General features: G+C 51.5%; 5 protein-coding genes across 5 annotated transcripts; 3 read left to right on the top strand and 2 right to left on the bottom strand.

Annotated features, from left to right (window-relative positions):
• Positions 1–8553: 8553 nt before the first annotated feature.
• HRG_10167 (uncharacterized protein) lies at positions 8554–9013 on the top strand (the record flags this gene model as incomplete). The annotated part of the gene is made up of 2 exons (XM_044868638.1): positions 8554–8584; positions 8646–9013. 2 exons carry the CDS (start codon positions 8554–8556, stop codon positions 9011–9013), a joined length of 399 nt encoding a protein of 132 aa, XP_044715993.1.
• Positions 9014–9906: 893 nt separating this feature from the next.
• Positions 9907–10446, top strand: HRG_10166 (uncharacterized protein; the record flags this gene model as incomplete). Its single annotated transcript, XM_044868637.1, has 1 exon — positions 9907–10446. One exon carries the CDS (start codon positions 9907–9909, stop codon positions 10444–10446), a length of 540 nt encoding a protein of 179 aa, XP_044715992.1.
• A 927-nt stretch (positions 10447–11373) lies between these two features.
• On the bottom strand, positions 11374–12384 carry HRG_10165 (polyprotein; the record flags this gene model as incomplete). Its single annotated transcript, XM_044868636.1, has 3 exons — positions 11374–11697; positions 11773–12183; positions 12226–12384. 3 exons carry the CDS (start codon positions 12382–12384, stop codon positions 11374–11376), a joined length of 894 nt encoding a protein of 297 aa, XP_044715991.1.
• Positions 12385–12526: 142 nt separating this feature from the next.
• Positions 12527–14693, bottom strand: HRG_10164 (endonuclease-reverse transcriptase domain-containing protein; the record flags this gene model as incomplete). The annotated part of the gene is made up of 3 exons (XM_044868635.1): positions 12527–12946; positions 12998–13759; positions 13917–14693. The coding sequence occupies 3 exons, from the start codon at positions 14691–14693 to the stop codon at positions 12527–12529; spliced, it is 1959 nt and encodes a 652-aa protein (XP_044715990.1).
• Positions 14694–17150: 2457 nt separating this feature from the next.
• Positions 17151–19778, top strand: HRG_10163 (potassium transporter; the record flags this gene model as incomplete). The annotated part of the gene is made up of 6 exons (XM_044868634.1): positions 17151–17425; positions 17481–17528; positions 17582–17768; positions 17817–17855; positions 17925–18581; positions 18639–19778. The coding sequence occupies 6 exons, from the start codon at positions 17151–17153 to the stop codon at positions 19776–19778; spliced, it is 2346 nt and encodes a 781-aa protein (XP_044715989.1).
• Between the last annotated feature and the right edge of the window lie 2927 nt (positions 19779–22705).

Genomic DNA, 22705 nt, shown 5'->3' with positions numbered 1-22705 from the left:
AAGGCGCCCTGCACTTGCCGCTCTGCTGAGAGCTGACGAAGCATTTTCATCGCTTTCTGGGCTGCGGCAGCCCTTTCAGGGTCGTAGCAGAGGGGCGAATCTAACGCCATTCGAGGGTAGGCGCCAAAGACTAGGAGCGTAGGGACAATGCCATTTGGCCCTGCTGTGTCGTTGATGGCTTTGATAGCCATTTGAAGGATCGATTCGGGGGATGTGAAGGTCCCGATTTCTGCGTGGAGGATCTCAAACGCACGGCGGAGAGGGGCATGATATCTTTCAACCTTTCCAACGGACCAATGTGCTTCCACAGGGACTTGCATGCAGGTTATCCCCATAAGCTTTGCCTCGTTACGGAACTCTAGGGAGGCAAAATTGGTCCCTGCGTCGTGCTTGATAGTATCAGGGGGTCCGAGATATGTGTCTATCCAGAGGGCTCGGAGGGCTTCCCACGTATCCTTTGCTGACATCGATAGGAGGAACCTGGCTGCTTGGAACGCTGTTGCTGTATCTACCACGTGAAAGACGGGGCGTTGAGGGGTTCCAAGGTAGAGCACATCAGCGACGATTTCGTAGTTGAATTCCTGGTCATCCTTTAGGGTGAATTTGAAGCGTCTTGGAGCTTGAGAGTGCATTTGACAGTGATGACAGAATCTCGAGATGTTCTCTAGGATATCTATCGTCACATCGTTGTGGCCAGCTTGCCGTAGGAGGTTGTGAAGTCTTGGGACCGCTGGGTGCCCGAATCGACGATGAAGAGTGCGGATCTCGCTCTCCGTGAGGAATGCGATAGCGGCCTCGTTGGTCTTAGGTAGGAGGAACCAAGGATGTCCCCATTTGCGGATAACCGGGAGGGTTGTTCGTCCGACAATAGTGTCTGTAAGGTTGTTGAAATAGATGCCTAGGCGATCCATATCAGCGAGAGAGGAGGAGGGAGTAGGGTCTTGAGGATATGGAATGTGATCCTTCCGAGAGGTGTTTTAAGGGCGATAGAGCCGAGGGATAGAATGGCTTCGCCGTTGCCGAATTTGATAGAAGCTTGGCCTGCTGTAGTCTTATCGAGCGTTATAGCAGGGTCTTCTCGTTGTAGAGCGATGCATTGGTCGTAGCCAGCTGTGGAAACCTTCGCGGCGCCTGTGTCAATTATGATGCCCTGGAATCGGAGTCTTGAGTAGCGCTCCTCTATCATGAATTGGGAAGCAGGTGTAGCGTTGTTTTGAGAGGTGCTATACACGTCTTCCCTGTGGTCAGATGGTTGAAGGCTTGCTGGCAGAGCATTTGGCTTGTGTGCCACTGTTCTGGGTTGTTGTCATTATCTTCATTGTCGTCCTCGTCCCAGGGTCGTTAGCATCATCGTGGGCATCCATCTCGTGACCTTCAAAGTCAAGAACGTAGGCTGTAAGGTCCTGGGAGGTAATCCTATGAAGTGACAGTGGGCGACGTATTGGTCTCGGGATCTTTGACGTTCCTCGGCAGTGTGCTTTGTAGACCAACATCCTTCCTTATTGCAGACGAAGCACTTCTTATTCCACGGGTGGTTGTGGCCGTAACGGCCTTGTGGGCGGTTAAAGCGTTGACTATTGAAGCTTCCCCGTGGAGCGTTGTAGCTACCTCGTTGAGCGTTGCCTCTATACCTTCTATACCCCTTCTGACCAAACTTCCGCGATTGTTGTTGTATCTTCGATCGAGATAGTAGTGGTCATTGGGATCCATATGATCAGATGGTTCCTCGAGGTCTTGATGGTACTGAGGGCCTCCTTGAAGATAACGAGGCGCTATTCCGCGTGCAAGATGGGTCTCAACGGAAGAGCGAAGATCTGCAAAAAGGGGCTCGATTCCTTCGGCGGGCTTGAATAAAGCGTATTCAAGTTCAGGAACACCGCGGCATGCATTAATAAGCGTTGTACGCAGTGGAACGTTTCCTGCATACGCGTTGCCAAGAGCTCGTTGGCATAACTGTAGCTTATCAAGGAGTAGCTGAAGAACCTCGTGTAGGGATTTCGTAGCATTATCGGCACGGAGCTTGTTAAAGGAAATAGTCGTCCATTCAGTATAGCAGTGAGCGTGGTTAACTTCCGTATCGAAATGTTGCTTGATGCTATCGTATGCCTTGCGGAACGTTGAGGTCCAGTTAATGTGGTCAATGTAGTACGTTTGGGCTCGGCCAGTAAGGATTCGAGGGAAAAGAGCGTGGAATTGGTCCGGCTTGACCTGAATGTTATAACAGATACTCATAAAGATGCGTAGCTTATCATCGAGAAGGTCATAGGGTTCCCCCGTATAGTTCTTCTCTTTGTCCCAGATCTTGGTGAATTTCTGTTGTGTGTCGGCATCGACGATGCCGTTCGGGATGTCGGCCGGGGGAAGCGTTGTGTACGCTTCGAGGGATGTGGGAGAAGAGGGTTCTGCTAGAACGATGCTCTGTTGCTGGAACTGATAGCTTGTAGGATGTATTGTTCGTTGGGGAAGCGTAGCAGTCGTTGTGGGCGGTTCCGCAATTGTCGTAGCGGGAGGAGCAGGGAGCGTCGGAATAGGGGCTGACGGCGTGGATGGCTCCGCCGTGTTGGAGGTGGGAGGGTTCTGCGTTAGTCGTCTCTCTTTTCTTGTATAGGCCTCCGTTCCTTTATCGAATTGGGTTACCATGAATTCGTTGTCGGGCCAGGCTGGTGGGTTATCGATCGTCTGTAGGAAGACGAGCTGTGGGATGATGTGGTCACCCTTTTCTCCTGTATAGATACCACGTCTCTTTAAAAGGTAACGTAGCTCCTTCGAAATTCCTTTGGCATCTTTCTCCACGTTGCCTCGGTCCACTGTTGGAAGTGATCCTGGAAGAATTCAAGGATATTAGTGCCATGAAGGTGTACGTTCTCCTCGCATTCTGACATAAATCGTGCGGTATATGTCATAACAGCTATTCTATCTTCCTCTTGGGCGTGATCTCATCCTCCCATCGGGTCGGATCGATATCCTGATATTGGGTCTTTGGGATCGTGAGATTTTGGACCAATTCCCTTACTTGGTCGAGGAAGGCGTCGTTCCTCGTAGAGGCGGGGTTCGGGGTTGGGGTCGTGCTTGTCATCGTGAGGGTTGTCACGTAGTTGTCGAATCGGCGTTGTGGACGCACTTACACTTAATCAGACTTGCAAATAGATAAATCATAATCAAATCAAATCAAATTAAATCAAATTAATCCAAATCAAATCAAATCAAATTGCCCCTGCGCTGAATCAAATCAAATCAAATCGCAACACCCAAATTTATTTGGATATCTGATTATTTGGATACGCCCCACAATGGCGACCTGGGCCAATAGTTTTGGGGAGCCAGCCCTGCCTGGCCTAGAGTGGTCGCTAATTACGGGCAGTTGCTTTTCCAGGCCGTGTCACCAAGCTTTCTTTTTGTGTTTTACCTGACACGTTTGATCGTGAAATATATCTTTGGGTGCATCTGCCATATTACGGGGGGAGATATTTGTAGCCGATGGCCAAAATGGGACAGCTCTGCACTTGACTGCTGCAATGGCGCATATGGGAGGAGTACCGAACCTCGCGGTCGAGCAAGATACGATACCCGAGGAGCCCACAGCTGCAAGGAAGACAACGGACCTAGATGACTTCATGACCTCAATTAGGAAACTTGGCGCCCAACCTGCGCCCTCACCGTCCTCCATGCGTGACGAGTACGCAGAATGGGTGGGCAGTACCGATCCGGGCGATTGTCTTGTGGACAATCCCATCCAGTACTGGCTTCTCCGCAGACGCCAATATCCACGCCTGTCGCGAATGGCAATCGACCTCTTTTCCATTCCGGCGATGTCTTCAGAGCCGGAGAGAATATTTAGCCTTGCCGGACAGATGGCCGCAGCTCAGAGAGGCCGCCTCAAAGCGGACCTTATCAAAGCGGACCTTATAGGAGCGGCTCAATGTATTTTGTCGTGGGAAAAAAGTGGGGCTATCCAGATATCCAAATGAGATCCAAATCGATTCAAATCAAATCAAATCAAATCAGATCCATGATTTTGCTATCCAAATCAAATCAAATTGGACCCCGGATTTGATTTGATTTATCTATTTGCAAGTCTGCACTTAATGTAACCGTTAAGTGAAGTTGGAAGGATCTATCAATGGCCTACCGGGAGCTAGTTGGTTGCCGGGTCCGGGTAATCGTAGAGTCCTTGATCTTAGCATAGAAACCTCCTCTAGGTCCAACCAGGGCAATATCGCTAGGAATATGGTAGTTGGGCTTTCGAAGGTTGCGTTCTATCTCTTCTTCCTTGCCAATCTGTGATCGACCAAATCGATCACTGATCAGTGTCGGGAGGTTTGTACTGCAGTAACGCAATGGGTTGTATTCAAGATGTCTAGCTAGGAAGGGAGGAAAGGGAATGAGGGGGCACACTACGTGCCCTTTATACACGGATCCCCGAGGTCCATACACGTGACGCTAAGGGTCACGTGTGCGTGTGTGCGCACCTCCCTTACAATCCTACTATAGCTATATGCTACATTCCCACAATATGAGTTGTGTACCATTATCTCAACCCATTCCTGGAATTTTCTCCCAATTATCTGCCACTGCCGAGGAGTAATTGACTGTAGGTCCTCGCTTTCTTGGGAATAGCTATAGTTCTCCTCTGTTTGATGATGACCTAAGACGATTATTAGTTGAATCTTTTCCTTTTCTTTTATAGGTAGAACTAGAGTGCTACAGTGTAGTTTGCATAGCGACCCACGAGATGAGTACGTGCAATTCGCGCATGCACCTGACCCTAGCATTTCAGAGTGTAACAGCCTTGAAACACCCCATTCCCTTTTATACACTGGACACAGGGAGCTTTCGGCTGATCACCGAATATAAATATCAAGGCGGCATCGAGATGTTGGCTTCGTGTAAGCTTAAGTCGATGCGAATGTGATATACCTTGCCTCGCCTTCGTATTGAGACATATAAAGCGTTTAGAGGCTGTAGATGCTAGCAATCTCTCGACCTTGGACGAACGGACTTGATGCACTTTAGACAACGCCCATGATGTAAGTTCAATGCTAGTTATTGGTTGTTGTGCAGTAGGAGGAATTGATGGGAGGAGAATACTGTCAATCGTGATAGCTTGCATTTTTAATATTCGTCCACGCAAAATAAAGTAGGGGGAAGAAAGAAACGTGACTGTAAAGATCTGCTATAACTTCGTCGTATATGCAATTAACCCTGCTTCTGCTAAGCCGAATATTTAAAAATGGGCCATAACCCTCTATGGTCACAGTAGGGTATACGTAATGACAAATTTTCTTCCCAAATGCGTTTTGAGACAGTCTGGCCTACAGTCGCCCGTAATGCCCACTTTTGCTCTCTCCTTCGCGAGACCTAAGGATACCTCCGAGACCTGCGAAATCCGGCCACGCTTGGCGACAGTTGGGATGCCTGCTCTGCGGTGGCAGTAGATGCCTGCTCTGCGGTGGTGGTCTTTTGAGCTTCAGCTTCAGCTTTATCCACTTCAGCTTCAACGCATTCTTCGACCGATTGAGAATTGCGATGGACGAATGGAAAGTCCCAATTGTAATAGAAGGATGACCGACCACGACAATCCTCTAGAAAATTATAGAGTTGAGGACCACCCATAGCTTCAATAACGATGGCGTGTTGTTGTTCATCCGTAAGAGCAAGAAATTGTTTCTGTTTTTCTGGAGAAAGTGAGAGAAAAAGCTTTTTTTCATCAGGTTTAAGGGTGCCTCCAGATTCAATGCAACCTCTACTTGGCCAGAACACCCCTAACCCTAACGGCCCAGGAGGGCAATTTTCGTTGTCAGTGGTAGGAGGATGATCGGGGCCTCCATGACCAGAAAAAGCCCCGGCCATAGTCTTCCATGGAAGTTTTTTGAAAATTTTTAAAAGAGCTTTAAGACCGCCACCACCACTGCTAAGATTTGCACCGGTTATATGGAATACCTTCGGGCGAACGAAAGCTTTGAGACTCTCAAATGGGGTCTGTTGCTGTGGGAGTTTCTCGGTCGGCTTGGGCTTGGAGCAGAGACCTCTCTTCCGATTGCATTGATTATTGCCATTATTCTGGCGCCCCAGCGGACCGGGATCAGCCTGGTACTCATCGAATCTGGGAACGAGTAGATGTTCGAAGTTGTGGACATTGAGGGAAGTAGGCTTTGTCTTTGGACCGACCGCATCCAATCCCAGTTTCTGCACTACCGCTTTGCATCCTGCACCATTCTGCTTTTTGGTTAACGCTTATGCCGTATTCCGTATTCCCTATTTCCCCCGAGATTCGGTTGCACTTACCGCTGAGCAGGGGGCTTGGACTTTTCCGCTCGTGTTGATTGCGACCACGATACTATTTTTGAGGGGGCCATTGATTTTCGCCTCTTGCTCCTTGAGGATGGGGCTCTCCGAACCCTTGTGTCTCTCAATGGCGTCTCCGCGAGTCCTATAATACAAGTCCAATGCAGCTATCTCGCCACAGGATCCGCCCGTCCTGTGGCCTCCGCACAAGTTAATGACGTGCGCCGTCTCTCCTGGAAACATATTGTGGGGACGGACGGGTGGTCCATCGTGAGTATTGCTTGCCGAATTCTTTACCGAAGCTGCTATGAAGATTTCGTTGTCAACAGATAGGATAGAAACCATGCCCGGTTTGTCGATTCCCTTGGCTGTAGCAAGGCCATCCACCTCTATCCGGGCATTCATGCCTATTGCTACTAGGTCTCCATGTTGAAGTTTGGGCTGGCCATCGGGGACTTTGAGGCGCGAGACGAAGAGATTTTGGCCGATTGGCTTGCCCTCTTCATCTTTAAGGTCATGCAAACCGTCGTCTAGCGTGATTCCAAGAGTTGCATGACACACTTGCGCTATAATTAAGACGGTAGTAACGAAATATCGCAGAAAACGGAAAGGCGGCAGAGGGTGCGAGGCAGCGCGAGGTGTGCCTGGAAGGGCGAGAAGAAGTCGGGCCGCGAGGCGGCAGAAGAAGTCAGGGCCGCGAGGCGGCAGCAGAGGTCGGGGCCGCGAGGCGGCAGAAGTCGAGGCCAGCCAGTAAAGGCGGCAGAAGAAGGCGATGCCGCGAGGCGGCAGAAGGCGAGGCAGCGCGAGGCATGCCGTTATTCGAGACCAGCTTCCCAAGAGGAGACGAACTCTCCAAAGTCTGCCTTTGGTGCCTGCTAGAGCCCCGTTAGGGCTAGAGAGGCAGAAGCATGGTCGGGTGGCCTGAAAAATTCTTCTCCACTAACAGGCTGCTAACAGCCCGCAGACGAGAAAAATTTTTACAGGAGAGAGTTGATAACTGTTGCGAAGACTATTGCGCCATGCAGGCAAAAAGTGGAACGTGCTCCAACAGGTGCGCTGCAATTGACACATGTCTGATGTCGGTCTTTCTTCCCGACACATTCAGCAGCTCAAGTCCCATCTGTCCTACGATGCTGGCCCATAGGCTTCCATTCCTGGCTTCGCCTGATGGAACCCGCGCATGATAAGTGACGATCAGGCTGACAGGGACCGTGTTGAAGTTCTAGAAGCAGCTACACTTTTGTCTCCCCACTGTAATCGTGCCCCTCCCCCACTTTATTGGGATTCGCTTTGGCTCACCCAAGTGGGTGCTGGACACCCAGATGAACAGATCACCCGAATGAACAAGAATTCTCAATTTTCAACTTTACAACCCTGCATCAACCAAAAAAACGATGGGGTTTTCCAATGAGTATTACTATTTGTACTTAACTTCCGCGTATGTCTATTTGAACCTACACCCCATTTTTAAGACACGTACTAACACAACGCCAGCCCGCCCTACCCAATTGTACCGCGCGGGGCTGGCAGGTAGCTGTACCGCCCACACACACAACCCTCATCCGTACCCATTGGCTCCACCCTTCGGGCCAACTAAGCGCTGCGCGGAGCCAATGGGTACACTTGAATTGCAGGTATACGATGTTCACCCTTCGGGCTGGATATTCAGCCGTGAAGCCCTATCGCACGAGGTGTAGAGCAGCAGCAAGCATGAAGATCAGGAATTTAACGGGTGTTCGAAGTGTTCTTCTCGTAGCTTCGTACATGAACCAGGAACGCCGGGCCATGTCATCACGCAAAATAGCGACTTTGGGGGTTCGAGTCAAGAGTTCCTTACTGTATACAATAATGAAGAAAGTGCGCAGGCGTCCCATACACGAGTCATCCTAGAAGCACAGGAGAGAGTCATGGCTTATCGTCTCATCATGTAGGTGGTCCACGACTACTAGGGAATCCGCCAACTAGAACTGGTCATGAACTTTAAAGCGAATGTCTAGGTACCCAGATGCTTGAAACCAACTACGAGTGTGTCAAATGACTCAGCTACTTGGCACTTTATAGTCTTTGGACGGCATTTTTTTTTAAATATAAATTGAGGCCAGATTCCAAGTTGAGCAGGACACTTCGACAAGCAAGCATCCATCTCATCACTGCATCAAGCAACAAGTTAAAAAAGCCTACTTGACCAAGTGAAGTTGTGTATTTCTTTTTTTCATTACAGCTCTGATACATCTTTACAAAACACTTTTTCCATTCCAAAAATCGAAAATGGTCCGCATCGCTGCCGTCACCCTGGCTTGTACGTCATTAATATAGTCCCCCACCCTTTCTCATCTCTACTAACGACATGTAACAAATAGTTGCTGCAATTGCCTTCGCCGCCACAATAAACACTCAAGGCGCCTTCGGTGCTGACATACATCTGGCCAGGCGACAGAATACTACTGCTGATGGAGCCCCCGAAATCGGGGGCCCAGGCAAGATCCCGCAGATGATTGAAGCATTTGAGAGAAAAATCGAAGACAGCCCAGACAAAGAGATTAAAAAAATGTACGATGATATCAACAATGAGATCAAGTCCATCGTGGGGGACACTGACGGAACTACGGGCCCTAAGAAGAATAACATCAACGACAATGCTCCCAATAAGGCTAACCTTAGTGGGGCGGAAAAGGCTTCCATTCCGGACGAATCTTCCGAGGAGCAGCCCAAGACCTCAGGTGTCTAAGGCTACATAAAAGGCCTTACGTTAGACCACATTAGTTATACAATGAACTTGACAAAGCTACATCACAGATTGTCTTTAAAATACAGCTGCATGTCCTCCTCGTAACTTGGCAAACTTCGTGGTGTGACTGTCGCGAAGTATGTCCAAGAGGATCTTGATAACTGTAACCAGGCTTGGAAATCGATCTATCGCACGGAGGATGAGCAAGTGAGCATAAAGATCAGGGACTGGAAGACTCTTGATTCTTCTATCTAGAGCGTCGCATGGGCTACATCTTTATAGGCGATGCGAGTGAATGACTAGACTGCTGAGGTATGTCGTACTTTTGAGCAGCACGATACTGCGACAAGCCGTTGTTTGTGATTTCCAACACAGCAATTGCCATGTCCTCCTCCGTGTAGACACTTCGAGGCCGTTTTGAGGACATTTTGGCCATGTGGTGGAGGAATAACGAGAAGAATCATCGTCAGGAGGCTGTCGTGAAAACGGGTTAACGATCTAAGTCCGAGGGTTACCTAGTCGGGTTGACTCTAGCAAAGGTGACTGAGAAGGATGAATAATGTCGTTGGTAAGCGGTGGTATCGAACCTTCTAGATGACAACGTCATCTAGGCAGCCTGGGTGGCGATATCGCCACCCCAAGGCAGCCACAGGTGACAGAACTATAAGAAGTCACTTTTTGTTAGGGAGGAGGAAGCATCTAAGGACAAGAAACATAATCTAATCATCACTTGCACCCTCTCTCCGCGAGAGTTATGAGCCCGGGAGAAACAGTGTTTCTGTAACTTCCGGCTGCTGCATTCTTCCACAACCGCTCTCGATTGAACTTATCGTCGATTAAGACACCTCTACGCCCCATTTCTCTCCTTAATCATCCTTTCTGCTTCAACCAAGATGTCGAAGGACACCATCCAGCGCACGATTCTTACGGAGCCTCAGGATTGGGATAAGTGGCTAAAGGAGCTTCGGGCCCGTGTGGACAAGACCATCCACAAGCTCATCTTCGAACATGACAAGACCCCCCTTGAACTACCTGAACGCCCCGAATTCAGTGACTTCAACGCTGAGGCTGAAAGATTTGCTGATCTGAATGCAGGCCAGCAGAAGGCTTATTCTGAAGCATCGAGGGACTACGAAGGTCGCCGAAAGGAATACCTCTACGAGACGAGGCTCGTCACAGCAGCCCGTACGACGATTACGGAAACGATTAGCAAAGCGAAGTTGACCTCCCTTCACGACGACGAGACTCTTCGGGAGTGGTTTGTAAAGCTCGAGGCCTCGACAGCCCCAACGAGGGGCTATATGATGGAACGTATCCGAGCCCAGTATACGATCCATCTTCGAGCTTTTCCGACGAAGAATATCTCTACCTGGCTCGCTAGATGGGAGGAAATCATGGAGAAGCTGAACAGTACTTCCTCGTGGAGGCTGTGACCGGCCAATGGCTGCGAGACATAGCTAGCCTGATTAAGCCCCTTTCCGACGGCTTCTCGGCTATATTTATCCGCGGAAGCAAAAGGCTAGACGAAGAAGCCGCTGCCATCCAGTTCAAGATCTACCAAGCACATAGGCCAGGACTGCATCGAGAATCCCCAAAGCGACCAAAACAATAGCTAGAAGAAAGATGGACCTACCAGGAAGCAGCTCGCCAGGTCAGGGAAATCGTCGAATTGAACCCAGTTAGGGCTGATATTTGAAGATTTTGAAGTCGAATCGGCCTCGGGACCCTTGAATTGAATGAAGCCGAATCGGGTGAGGTCTTCAAATTCGATGAATCAGAAATCAGGAGTCTTTATTCAATTCATTCATCAAAATTTTGAATGAATGGCGATATGGTCGAAATATAAGGTGAAATTTTTAAAAGTCTGTTGTTGTCGCGTTACGAGTACGAAAAGGTGCATAGAGGTTTTGGTGTATTGACTGCTCTGAAGTGATTGTTCCTTCTCTCTAACAAAAGCCACTTCTTATAGTTCTGTCACTTGTGGCTGCCTTGGGGTGGCGATATCATGTCGCCACCCAGGCCGCCTAGATGACGTTGTCATCTAGAAGGTTCGATGCCACTGCTTACCAACAACGTTCTGAAGACCCCTGACACATCCTTATACGTGACACACCCCTTCAGGCTGTGCGTTGTGCGTAGAGCCTGGACTTGTGGAAGGTCTGTTAGTAGCAGTTGGCGTCCTTGAGCCTTGACGGCGAATTCGAAGTTGACAGTTGGTTAAAAGAGCGTTGGATAGCTACCGGACTTGCGGGCCGGCGCCTGTGGTTCGTTGATCAAATGATTTGCGTTGGAATGAGTGTTTGGGTCGCTTTTGGAGGTGCGATTTGGGGTTCGCCAGAGCCGGCAGCTGCAGATAGCAACTAATTCTGCAATGGTAGGTCCACGAGCCCGATTTGACGTTGAAACTCAGCGAATTTCTGTCCCTGTAGAGCTTTGGTGAGACCGTCAGCAGCCATGTGCGCGGTAGGCATCCAATCGACCTGTAGGTTGCCGTTCTGAACCTCTTGACGAAGCCAATGGTGATGAATATCAACGTGGCGCAGCTTGGTCACCAAAGTCACCATCTCTTGCGTAAGAAGGCGTATGGTCTGTTGATTATCACACTGGATGGCTGGGTCTTTGGATTCAAGATCGAGGGTGATTTCTTTACAAAGGCGATGGAACGCTAGAAGCTCCTTCGAGGCCTGTGAGAGGGCCAGTAACTCTGCCTCTGTCGACGAGGTAGTCACAGTGTCTTGTTTTCCCGATTTCCACACGACGGGGCCTCCGAATAGCTTGATAGCATATCCTTGGGTGCTCTTCCGGTCTCTGTGGTCGTCAGCGAACGAAGCATCGGACATGGCTTCGCACGTGTGGTTTTGGCCGTCGAATTCGATGACTTTGTTGACGTCTCTGTAGAGGAATTCAATAACCCTTTTTGCCTGTTGAATGTGAACAGGACTTGGGTTTTGAAGGAATTGGGATAGCCTTGATGCTGCAAATGCCGCGTCAGGCCGGGTGATGATCGTCGCATAGATCAAGGAGCCAATTAGAGCTTGAAATAGCTCTATGTCGTTGGTCGGGGATGCTTGATTGAATGGTTCCAGGAGTTCGAGGCCAAGCGGCTGCTTGATCGGCTTTGAATTCGTCGTACAGTCGAATCTGCTGGCGATCTTCTGAATATACGACTTCTGACTCAACCACAGCTTCTTGTTAGGCCGATCTCTGATAACCTCAATGCCGATGAACCAACGTAGGTCTCCAAGGACCTTGACGTTGTAGGCTTCGATGAGGCTATCGTGAAAAGCTTGAAAATCCGCTGCTTGTCCGTTGCGGAAGAGAGCCACAAAGTCATCCACATAGAAGAAAACGACGATGGTGTTGGTGTGCATGACGCACGGGTCTTCCATGACGAGTTGAAAACCTTGCCCTATAAGGAACCTCTTGAGTTCCTTATACCAAAGAAGGGGGGAACGACGGAGCCCGTACAGGGCTTTGCGTAGCTTCCACACTTTCCCGGGCTGCTTGAAGCCGTCAGGGTGGAAAGAAGGCAATGAGCAGTTCGTCTGCCTGGTCTGCTTTATCCTCGGTCGTCGATCCATCCCCTTTCCTCAAAGGTGGCACCTTGTCGCCCGTAGTGCTCTTGCCGGCTTTAAGATATTTAGTCGCCTTCCAGATGTTGGCATCGTCGGAGAGGAAGTCATCCCAATGCGTCTTCCTCTGGTATCGAATGGCATCGTGGAACTCTTTCGCCGCTTCTTTGGCCCGCCGTTCGAGTTCCGGTCGCGGTTGGCCTCCTCGTCGTTGCGTTCTCGCTTGGTTTCGCCAGAACGTGTGTGTCCGCCGAAGTTGTGTGAGATCCTTGGTCCACCAACGTTTTGCATACGGTGACGGCCGTGCCCGAGGCGTCAGTTCGTGGATAGCCTCCAGGACGATCCGCATCAGTTGATCCGTCTGGGTTTGAACGTCGACAGCCCAAGGCAAGAGTCGCAGATTGTCTTTCACCCGGGCTCGTATGAGATTCCAGGGCATTCTTAAACAGGAGTCTTGGCCTCGCCCTTCCTCGGGCATCGTGATGTCAAACGTCGTCTGAATAGCTCTATGGTCTGAGCCATGATCGGTCGGATGGATGGTGCATGTTGCCACTTCGTCTGCCAACTCTGACGTCGTCAACACCAAATCGATGGTGCTCTCCTGATCCTTGCGTTGCCACGTTTTCGTGCCCCTCGGGAGCAAGCTCCTGAGGCCATGCTCGTTCATCAGATCAATGATCAGCCCCGCTTCTCCTTGTCTCTGAACCGAAACATCGTCTCCTCCCCAGAGTAGGTCATGAGAGTTGAAGTCTCCAGCCAACACCACATCTGTGCGTGCACCAGAGCCTTGACGGAATCTTTGGATCAAGTCATGCAATAGCCCAGTAGTGCTTTTCAGCGCTTCTGTGCTTTGCCCTTCCACGTAGACCGATACCACCAGGACGCTCCTCTCCGGCAGTCGAAGCACCGCTGCCGTGAGATCCGCTGATGGTATCGGCATCTGCATCACTTCGACGTCGTCTCGCACCCAAAGCATACTACGGATCGGCCAGGGGCCGTCGCTCATGTGCGTTGGCAATATTCTCGTCCAGTTGCTGTGCATCCTGGGGCTTGTCACCACCTTGCCGTCGATCATCCTGGCGTACGGTTCGGAGACCGCCAGCACTCCGTAATCCTTGAGGTCCTCGTCGTTCATCAAACTCTGCTGTACTGGTTCCCGTTTTCGCACATTGAGCTGTAGAATGCTTAGTGTCTTATGCATTGGAGTGGATGTTTCGCACGCGGCAGTTCCGGCTGAACGACTCGTGCGGTCCGCCGCACAAGACGCATCTAGGGTCCATTGCATGGCACTCCCTGTGGTGATGACCCGCACCGGCACACCTTCCGCACACCTGAGGCTTGCTGCACCTGAAGGCTTTATGGCCCATGTCTTGACAGTTGAAGCACTGCATCGGTCCCTTGCGGGGTTCGAAGGGATTGGTGCACGCCGACTCTCCGGCCAGATCGAAGTACTTGCCATCCAAAAGCTTCTTTGCATCGTTCTTTTTCGTCACGTAGACTACCATAGACCCGTATGCTTTGCTCGTTTCTTTGTTGCTCAGCCAGGTGATCTTACCGATTGAGACATTATTTTCGACACCGAGAGCCTCAGCCGCACCTTGTAGGATGTTGCCTTCTCCGTCGAGGATCGCGGTACGATTGACATTGTCGACTTTGACTGGGTAAAGCTGATCTCTCATCACTCGAGCTCCAGTCACCGCCGTTTTCTGCGCAGCTTCCTTGATTCGTTGCAGCTCGATTTCATCTCTGCAAATGACCTTGACTTGCTTTGTGTTTCGAGAGTTCCTCACAACTGCTGCGCACTTCCAGTTCACCTGACCTTCCTTTGTTCTGACCTCATTTTCAATGGCTTGCCGAATCGAGCCTATCTGTGCTCGGCCTCTGTCCTGTTCCTCTACTCGGGATGTATCAATCATGCAGAAAAACTCGTTCGCGGTAGGTTCTGCAGTATTACCAGGCGAGAGCGACAGGGCAATGCTCTGTTGTGGCGACGGCGATGATCGCGCGACCTCAGCGAACGTTTTGGGCGGGGTAACCGCTGCGCCGGCGACGATGGCTTCGAGTTGCTTTCGGACCTGCTCAAGTTGGTCGTTCATCTGCTGCTTCATGTCTTCCAGATGAATGCTGAGCTCTCGGCTGATAGTTCCTTGCTTTTCTATTTCTTCTTTCTGTTTTCGGATTATCTCTTGCTGCTCACGGATGATCTCATTTTGCTCTCTGAGTGTCTCTTTCAATCCTCGGAATTCCGCACGATACTCGTCCAGCAGCTCCCAAACCTTCTCAATCATCGCCACTTCTTCCTGACTGCTGTTGACATTTTCATTTCCCGGTAGTCTCGCGCATTCAATTTCACCTGTTTCCTTTCTTGTCGCTCTTGTCGCATATCGGCTGCTTTTATTCAACTCTTTTGCTGTCCCATCGAGTAGCTTGCGTTTCACGATTCTGCCTTCGGTCGGCGACGACGAGGGGCCGCGCGGCCCCACCCTAGGCCCCGCATTCACCAGCATGCTCATGCTGCCGACTCGACCACCACACAGCTTTTCCGATTCAATAGAGAGATAATAATTCAAGGTAGGCAGGTAGGATTTCACAGAGTGTCCCTCGTGGTGGCGTCCAGAATGTCGGTGATGATGATCTGGCTGTATCGTGGTAGTAGTAGTAGTAGGATTTATTTCGCCCGGAGGGAGGTCCCTATAAGGCCTTTACACTGTCTAGAGTACAGTTCAACACGTTTGTTCCTTGACTCCCCAAGCCCCACAGATCATCTTACGCTGCGCCAACCATTCCACTGTTCGCCCCACGACAGACCTGCTTGAAGGTCAATTTCTCCAAGTGTTCAGCATCCTATTCTCAGCAACTGAAGCGCGATTTGTCGAAGACGAAGCTGGATGTGTTATTGTTGATGGTGGTTGGTACGCCGATTGTACTTGACGAATTCTTCTATCACCGAATTACCGAATTGGGTCTTCATTGAACGTGACGTTGTGAACTGATGTTCTCTCATGACGCTGCCCCCTTTGACGAGCGGGGAACCCGGGTGTACCCTGTTTCACCAGGGGTGCCTCCAGCCGGCTTCGAACCGACCCCTCTGCGACGGACGCAGAGGCTCCAGACGTGTCACCACTACGCCATGGAGGCCAGGCTTACCGTGATCTGCCGGACAGGCTTATCGTGTAGTAGTAGTAGTAGGATTTATTTCGCCCGGAGGGAGGTCCCTATAAGGCCTTTACACTGTCTAGAGTACAGTTCAACACGTTTGTTCCTTGACTCCCCAAGCCCCACAGATCATCTTACGCTGCGCCAACCATTCCACTGTTCGCTCCATGACAGACCTGCTTGAAGGTCAATTTCTCCAAGTGTTCAGCATCCTATTCCCAGCAACTGAAGCGCGATGTGCCGAAGTTGAAGCGTGGTTGTGTTAGTCATTGATGGTGGTTGGTACGCCGATTGTGTTCTCTCATGACGCTGTTCCCTGTTGACGGGCGGGAACCCGGGTGTACCCTGTTCGCTCAGGGGTGCCTCCAGCCGGCTTCGAACCGACCCCTCTGCGACGCAGAGGCTCCAGACGTGTCACCACTACGCCATGGAGGCAGGCTTATCGTGGTAAGTCCGGCAGATCACGGGATCCGGCAGATCACCGGTAAATCCTTCACGTACTCAACCCCCCGAGTATACTGTGTCTTGCAGAAAAGTCAAAAATGTGGTGAACGAGCCGGCCACAAAAAAGATTGGGCCGGCTGGGCCGGCCCTACAAATAGAGGTTTGTGGCCCTACAAATAGTAATCCTCATAATAAAATGGCGCCCGGGCGCCAATGTATCAGTCGCCGCCGTAAAGGAAGCCTTCAGGAGTATGGGCGGGCCGTCGCGGGAGAACGACGAGTGCGTCATCTGGGTAGAAAGGCACCATCTATCGCTATGTGGCTATCACTACATGCATGCATGTACTTGCCAACAGGGTCAAAACCTAATGCTGCTGTACATTTAGGGCTTTACTCGATCGGGTTTCAGGGCCTTTGTTCATCTCGCCACATTCCGAGTGTCGGATATAGCAAGCCGAAAGGGGCTCCTGGAGCACGCCACCAACACCCACGTCATGCCGCGCGTACACCGGTTCATGTTGTAACCCGGGGAGAGCGAGCGGCGGCTTACATGGATGACTGCGGACGCCACACGTACGACCTGAGCTTTAGCCCTAGCGCAGCTGCTCGCCAACATGCCCCGAAAGCACAAGCTGTGCACGGCCCCTGTGCTCGACCTGTGGCGGACTCAGCCCGGGGTATGTTGTCCGTGGGCCCCCATTATCGGGCCTGGGCCCGTCTCGACTGCATTTGCCCGAGGATTGACCAGCTTGGATGGTGCTAAGGGCTGTTAGCTGCGATCCCCCAAACGTGGATGCCGTGGTGGTGATAACGGACAAGCCCCATTTATTGACGCCCGAGACACGAGAAATACCAGGCCATGATACACTGTTGGTGGACCGAGAATAAAACCTGTGCCGTCGCCAGACCTGCCCTTGGTCCTGCCCTCACCTTCTTCTGCTCCTCACTCGTCTTCCTTACCTGGCATGGCCACCACAAAGATCAAGATCGAGGACAACAGCCTGAAAACCGGGACCGGCCGCGCTGACAATGAGCAGCCGACTTGTCAAACCCCCATAGAGCCGACCAGCGACATTGCCGGCGGCGTGTACTATGGACGCGACCTAACCCGCATCGCCACCGGCCGCCGCAGTCTCTCGCGCGCCCGTACCCACAATTTCGACGCCGATGGTGACGAGGGCGGCGGCTGGCGTCGAGACGGCGACAAGAAGCAGGTATTCAGGGGCAAGACTCTGCTCTGGTTTGTGTCGACATTGCGCTGTGCCGGTGCCATTCCCTGACATTTCTGCCTGCAGGCTCACATATCAGTCCATTGGTGTCATCTACGGGGACATTGGAACCAGGTGCGTGCCAATCACCTTACATCAAGATCCATATGGTGCTGACGCGCAGCCAGCCCCCTCTATGTGTACTCGTCGACGTTCTCGGCGACGCCGACGAGGGATGAGATCATCCAAGTGCTGTCGCTCATCATCTGGTCTTTGACTCTCATAGTCACCGCTAAATATGTCTTCATCATCCTTCGCGCTGACAACGAAGGCGAGGGGGGCACCTTCAGCTGCTACTCTCTCCTGACGCGATATGTACATCTCTCCACCAAGCAATTGCTGCTCCCGACTGACAATACAAAGGCAAACATCACCGGCAGAGATCCTCGCGAAGAAGTCACGGTTCGGATGGAGCGACACAACACTCAAGACGTGCGCCCTTCCACCCGGAGCATCCGTCACGCCATCGAGAACAGCAAATTCACCCGCGCTTTCTTGAAAACGATTGGCGTCCTGGCCGTCTCCATGGTAATGGCCGACGGCGTCCTCACCCCGGCTCAGTCGGTGCTGGGCGCCATCCAGGGTTTATCGGTTGTCAAACCCGACATCGGCACACCAACCATTATCGGTACCACCTGTGGCATCCTTATCCTCCTCTTTCTCATCCAGCCCCTAGGGACGACTAGGATTGCCTGGTTTTTTGCACCCATTGTTATAGTTTGGCTCGGCCTCAACGGCTGCTTCGGCATTTACAATCTCGTCAAGCACGACTGCACTGTCCTCAAGGCCTTTAGCCCCTCGTTTGCCATCCAGTTCTTCGTCGAGCACGGGACTGAGGGGTGGAAGATGCTAGGCGGCGTCCTGCTCGCCTTCACCGGCGTCGAAGCGCTCTTTGCTGATCTCGGCGCCTTCAGCATGCGCGCTGTGCAGTTGAGCTGGCTTTTCTGGACATTTCCGTGCCTACTGCTCGCATACAGCGGACAAGCTGCCTACCTTTCTCTCGCGCCAGACAAGTACACGAACCCCTTCTTCAATACTGTCCCTCCCGGAATGTTCTACCCTAGCTTAGTTTTTGCCATCTTGGCTGCTATTGTTGCTTCGCAGGCTATAATCACGGCCACGTTCCAGGTAACCGCCGTCAGCCATTTGCTCTCTACCTAGACATTCATGCTAATGTGCCTGCAGCTGATCAGCCAAATCATGAAGCTCTCGTATTGCCCGCAGGTGAAAGTCGTCCACACCTCCACCACGTTCCATGGCCAGCTATACGTCCCTTTCCTCAACTGGATACTCATGCTCGGAACCATTATCGTTACCGCCGTCTACAACAACACCACAAGCCTGGGCCATGCTTACGGCGTTTGCGTCATTTTCGTCACCTTCTTCGATACCCTCATGGTCACGCTCGTTGCAGTCCTCGTCTGGCGTCTTCCAATATGGCTAGTGTTCATGCCGGCCCTAACCTTTGCTACCCTCGACGGGTTATATCTCTCGTCGGCCCTGAACAAAGTACCTGATGGCGCGTGGTTTACGCTTCTTCTATCCGCCATCTTGGCTGGCTTGTTTCTGCTGTGGAGATTCGGCAAGGAGAACCAGTGGCGCGCTGAAGCCGAGGATCGTTTCCCACCCAGGAATCTCGTCACGAAGAATGCGGACGGGTCATTGGCGCTGACTCCTCGTTGGGGTGGCATCCAAATATCTACCGTCGGTGGTTTCGGCATCTTCTTCGACAAGACTGGAGTCCTTACTCCGAGCGTCTTCACCCACTTCATCTCCAAACTTGGCGCTGTGCCGAATATCTCCGTCTTCTTTCACCTCCACCCAGTCGAGACTCCATCTGTCGCCGACGAGGAACGCTACCACGTCTCACGATTCACTCCCATCCCCGGCTGTTACCGCCTCGTCATCCGCCATGGCTACATGGACGAGATCATCAGCCCAGACTTGGGTATTTTGATTTACAAACAGATACGCAAGTTCATCATGAATCAAGACGCTGCCAACCCCGTCGCCGACAAGTCCGTCACCGAAAACGAGCAAGGCATCAGTGTGACGTCGACACCCAATGGAAGTCCGGAAAACCTTCCCGAGCTCATGGATGAGCGGCTCGCGGCGGAGTTGGCGAGGCTTGATCGCGCATATACTCAAAAGGTACTGTATATTGTGGGCAAGGGGCAAATGCGAGTCCGGCCGGGGACGAGCATCGTGAGAAGAATTCTGTTGGTCACCTTTCTTTGGATAAGAGACAACACCCGGGGGAAGGTTGCGAACCTGAGGTTGACAATGGAGAGGATTGTTGAAGTGGGGTTTGTAAAAGAGATATAAGTTCAACCAATGCCGGAAAGACCGAAGGGGGGGGGTTGTGGAAATGCACTTAGGTACGCAATGGGAGGGTGTCGAAAAGAAGGCCGGAACGATCAGATGACTAGGACTGTCGAAATGGCAATATAGCTACACTCTATAGCTATATGGGTGGTAGGCAATGGGTCCGAACCATGGAAAGAAGGTCGGGCCACGAAGCTCTGCATAAAAATCTGCGGGATCAGAAGCTCCATAGGGACAGACCCCAGAAAGCTGAATGTGGGAAGATTGAGCTGAGGGGCTGAAGAGGCCTCCTGCAGCGAGGTGGCGATAAGAGCCCTCTTCCCTAGACGAGTCAACGAGCAATCGTCTGCCGTGGGACGTCTTGCTACCTCACGAAGCCTCCGGACTCCGAGGATTGGAGTTGTGTCCTGGTAGCGGATGCGTGCCGATCGGCGGTCGTGCATAAAGGAGCCAGCCCAGCGAGCGAGGTTCGGAGGCCCCTTGCTGTCGAAGGCGGAGGACAAGCCTGTTGCGGAGGACTGTATCGAAAGCGCCCTGGATGTCCATGGTCACAAGCGTGGCGACTTGTTTGCGCGAAAAGGCCTCTTCGATGTTCTGCACCAAGGCGGCGGCGAGATCAACAGCGGACCGTTTTGGAAGCGCACCGGCTTGTTGCGGGTGCAAAACGCCATACCCGTGCCACGCCCCACTTATTTCGCGTTCGTTCCTCACCCATAAGCTGGTGCTGGACACCACAGTAGCCAGTACACCGCAATAGCCAGAATTTTCACCGTCTAACTTCAATCACCTACACTTCAACCATATCACAATCCTTTGACTTGCAGAGATGGAAGCACGTATCCAAGAAGCTCTTCGATATATTGAACATTTTCTGGTGCGAAGGTGGCCACGGTTGCTCGGGAATTCGGCGTACCACGCAATCGATTGCGATACCGCCTTGAAGGCCGTCCTCCCAAAACAGGCAGACCAGCCACGAATTTGAAGCTATCGCGACCAGAAGAGGCGGCTTTGTGTCGTTACATCGATCGCCTTGACAATATCAACCTTGCGGTACGCCCAGAGTTCGTCACCGATGCGGCAAATCACATCTTGCATCAGCGATCTGGTCAAGCCGATCTCGTTATTGGTAGCAGGTGGACTTCTCGCTTTCTCAAACGTCACGGCTACTTCAAGAAGCTTCAAAGAAGCTCCACTCAGAACGTCAAGCCTCCGAAGACCTCACCCGCGTCAATCAGTATTTCCAGAGCCTCCACAAGGTCATCCAAGAGAAGGGTATACCCCTGAAGATATCTGGAATATGGACGAGACCGGATTTCGGATCGGAGTTGGCAAAGATCAATTGGTCGTCACTAAACGAAAGAGAGCCCATTATTTTGCTATCACTGAGAACAGGAGTCTGCCACTGCGATCGAGGCTATCTCGGCTGGTGGAGCTTTCATTCCGCTTTCTTAATCCTATCTGGACAGATGCACATGACCTCATGGTATCAGATACCTGGTCTAGATCCCGATACAGCTATCCGACCTACATCGACCGGCTACTCAAACGACGAAATTAGTCTGGAATGGCTTCAACATTTTGACAAGCATTCGGCAAAGACCTCGAGAAGCTCGAAGCGTCTGCTAATTCTCGATGGCCATGGCTCCCACCACACAAGGCAATTCATTCAGTATTGCGACGAACACGGCATCATTCCATTCGGTATGCCCCCGAATCTCACGCATCTACTCCAGCCTCTGGATGTTGTGGTATTCCAGCCATTGAAGCACTACCACGCCAAAGCGCTGGAAGTTATGGTTCGAGACGGCCTTGTCAATATAACCAAACTCGAATTTCTTTCCTGCATTCAGCAAGTACGATCACAAGCCTTCAGACAAAATACTATTCGCTCTGCATTCCGAAAAACGGGAATCTGGCCACCGAATCCACAAGCGGTACTCCAGCTGCTGGAGGCTCGTCAGACGAAAAAGACGCCCACTCCTCCGGCTCCCCCCAATTTAGAACCACACTCTTCGCCATTCGAGACGCCACTGACTCTTCGGCAAATAAACAAAGTAGCTGATAAACTCGAGATCGTACTCCAAGAAGACGAAGACCTAAATCCCGAATTTTCTCGCGATTTGGGTCGCTTTATTCGGGATCGCTATCTCTGGCTACCGAACTTGTGCAGACCAAAAGAGATCTGGGAAGGACCAAAATGGCCGAACGCATCCAACAACAACGTAAGGCGATGAGAAACACGCAATTGCAATCGGGAGGGGTTTTGACGGTAGCCCAAGGGCGTGAAATGGTGCAGAAAAGGGAGGAAGACCAAATCGCTAAGGCTAGAAAGGTGATCGAGGCCGCGGAGTTGAAGGCACGCAGCGCACGCAGGCGATGGTTTGAAGAGGCAGCAAAAAAGGCTCGTAAATGGAGGGTATCTGGAAGGCTGCCCAGGGTGGAAATATGCGATTCTGAGCGCGGAACGCGGTGGCTGAAGCGATTTTAGTTGGAGGAGTCGAAAATCTGGCTATTGCGGTGTACTGGCTACTGCGGTGTCCAGCACCAGCTTTTTTTTTGGTTGTATTACGCCCGGAGGGTTCCCCCATAGAGCCACTACGCTAAGCTACGTACCTACTATACATGGTTTCTTCTCACCCAAAGCCCAACGCTTCTTTCCATCTGTTTCCAGCCTCGTTCGCTGTGACATGACAGGCCTGCTTGAAGGTCAGTTTCTCCAAGTGTTCAGCGTCCTACCTTCAGCGACTGAAGCGCGGTCTGCCAAGTTGAAGGCTGTTGTGTTAGTATGGTTGTTCTTGATCAGTACATGGCCCGTTAACGGTCCATACTGAAGCGTTTTGTCGCCAATGCGAACTGTATCGTCGCACGCACAGCCCCAATATCAGGTTGCCACTTGTCGTCGTCTGACTCTGCCTTGCCTCCTAGGA

Source organism: Hirsutella rhossiliensis (genome assembly GCF_020360975.1).
Source record: "Hirsutella rhossiliensis strain HR02 chromosome Unknown scaffold00015, whole genome shotgun sequence".
NCBI lineage: Eukaryota > Fungi > Ascomycota > Sordariomycetes > Hypocreales > Ophiocordycipitaceae > Hirsutella > Hirsutella rhossiliensis.
This window is presented reverse-complemented; position numbering and strand designations above follow the sequence as displayed.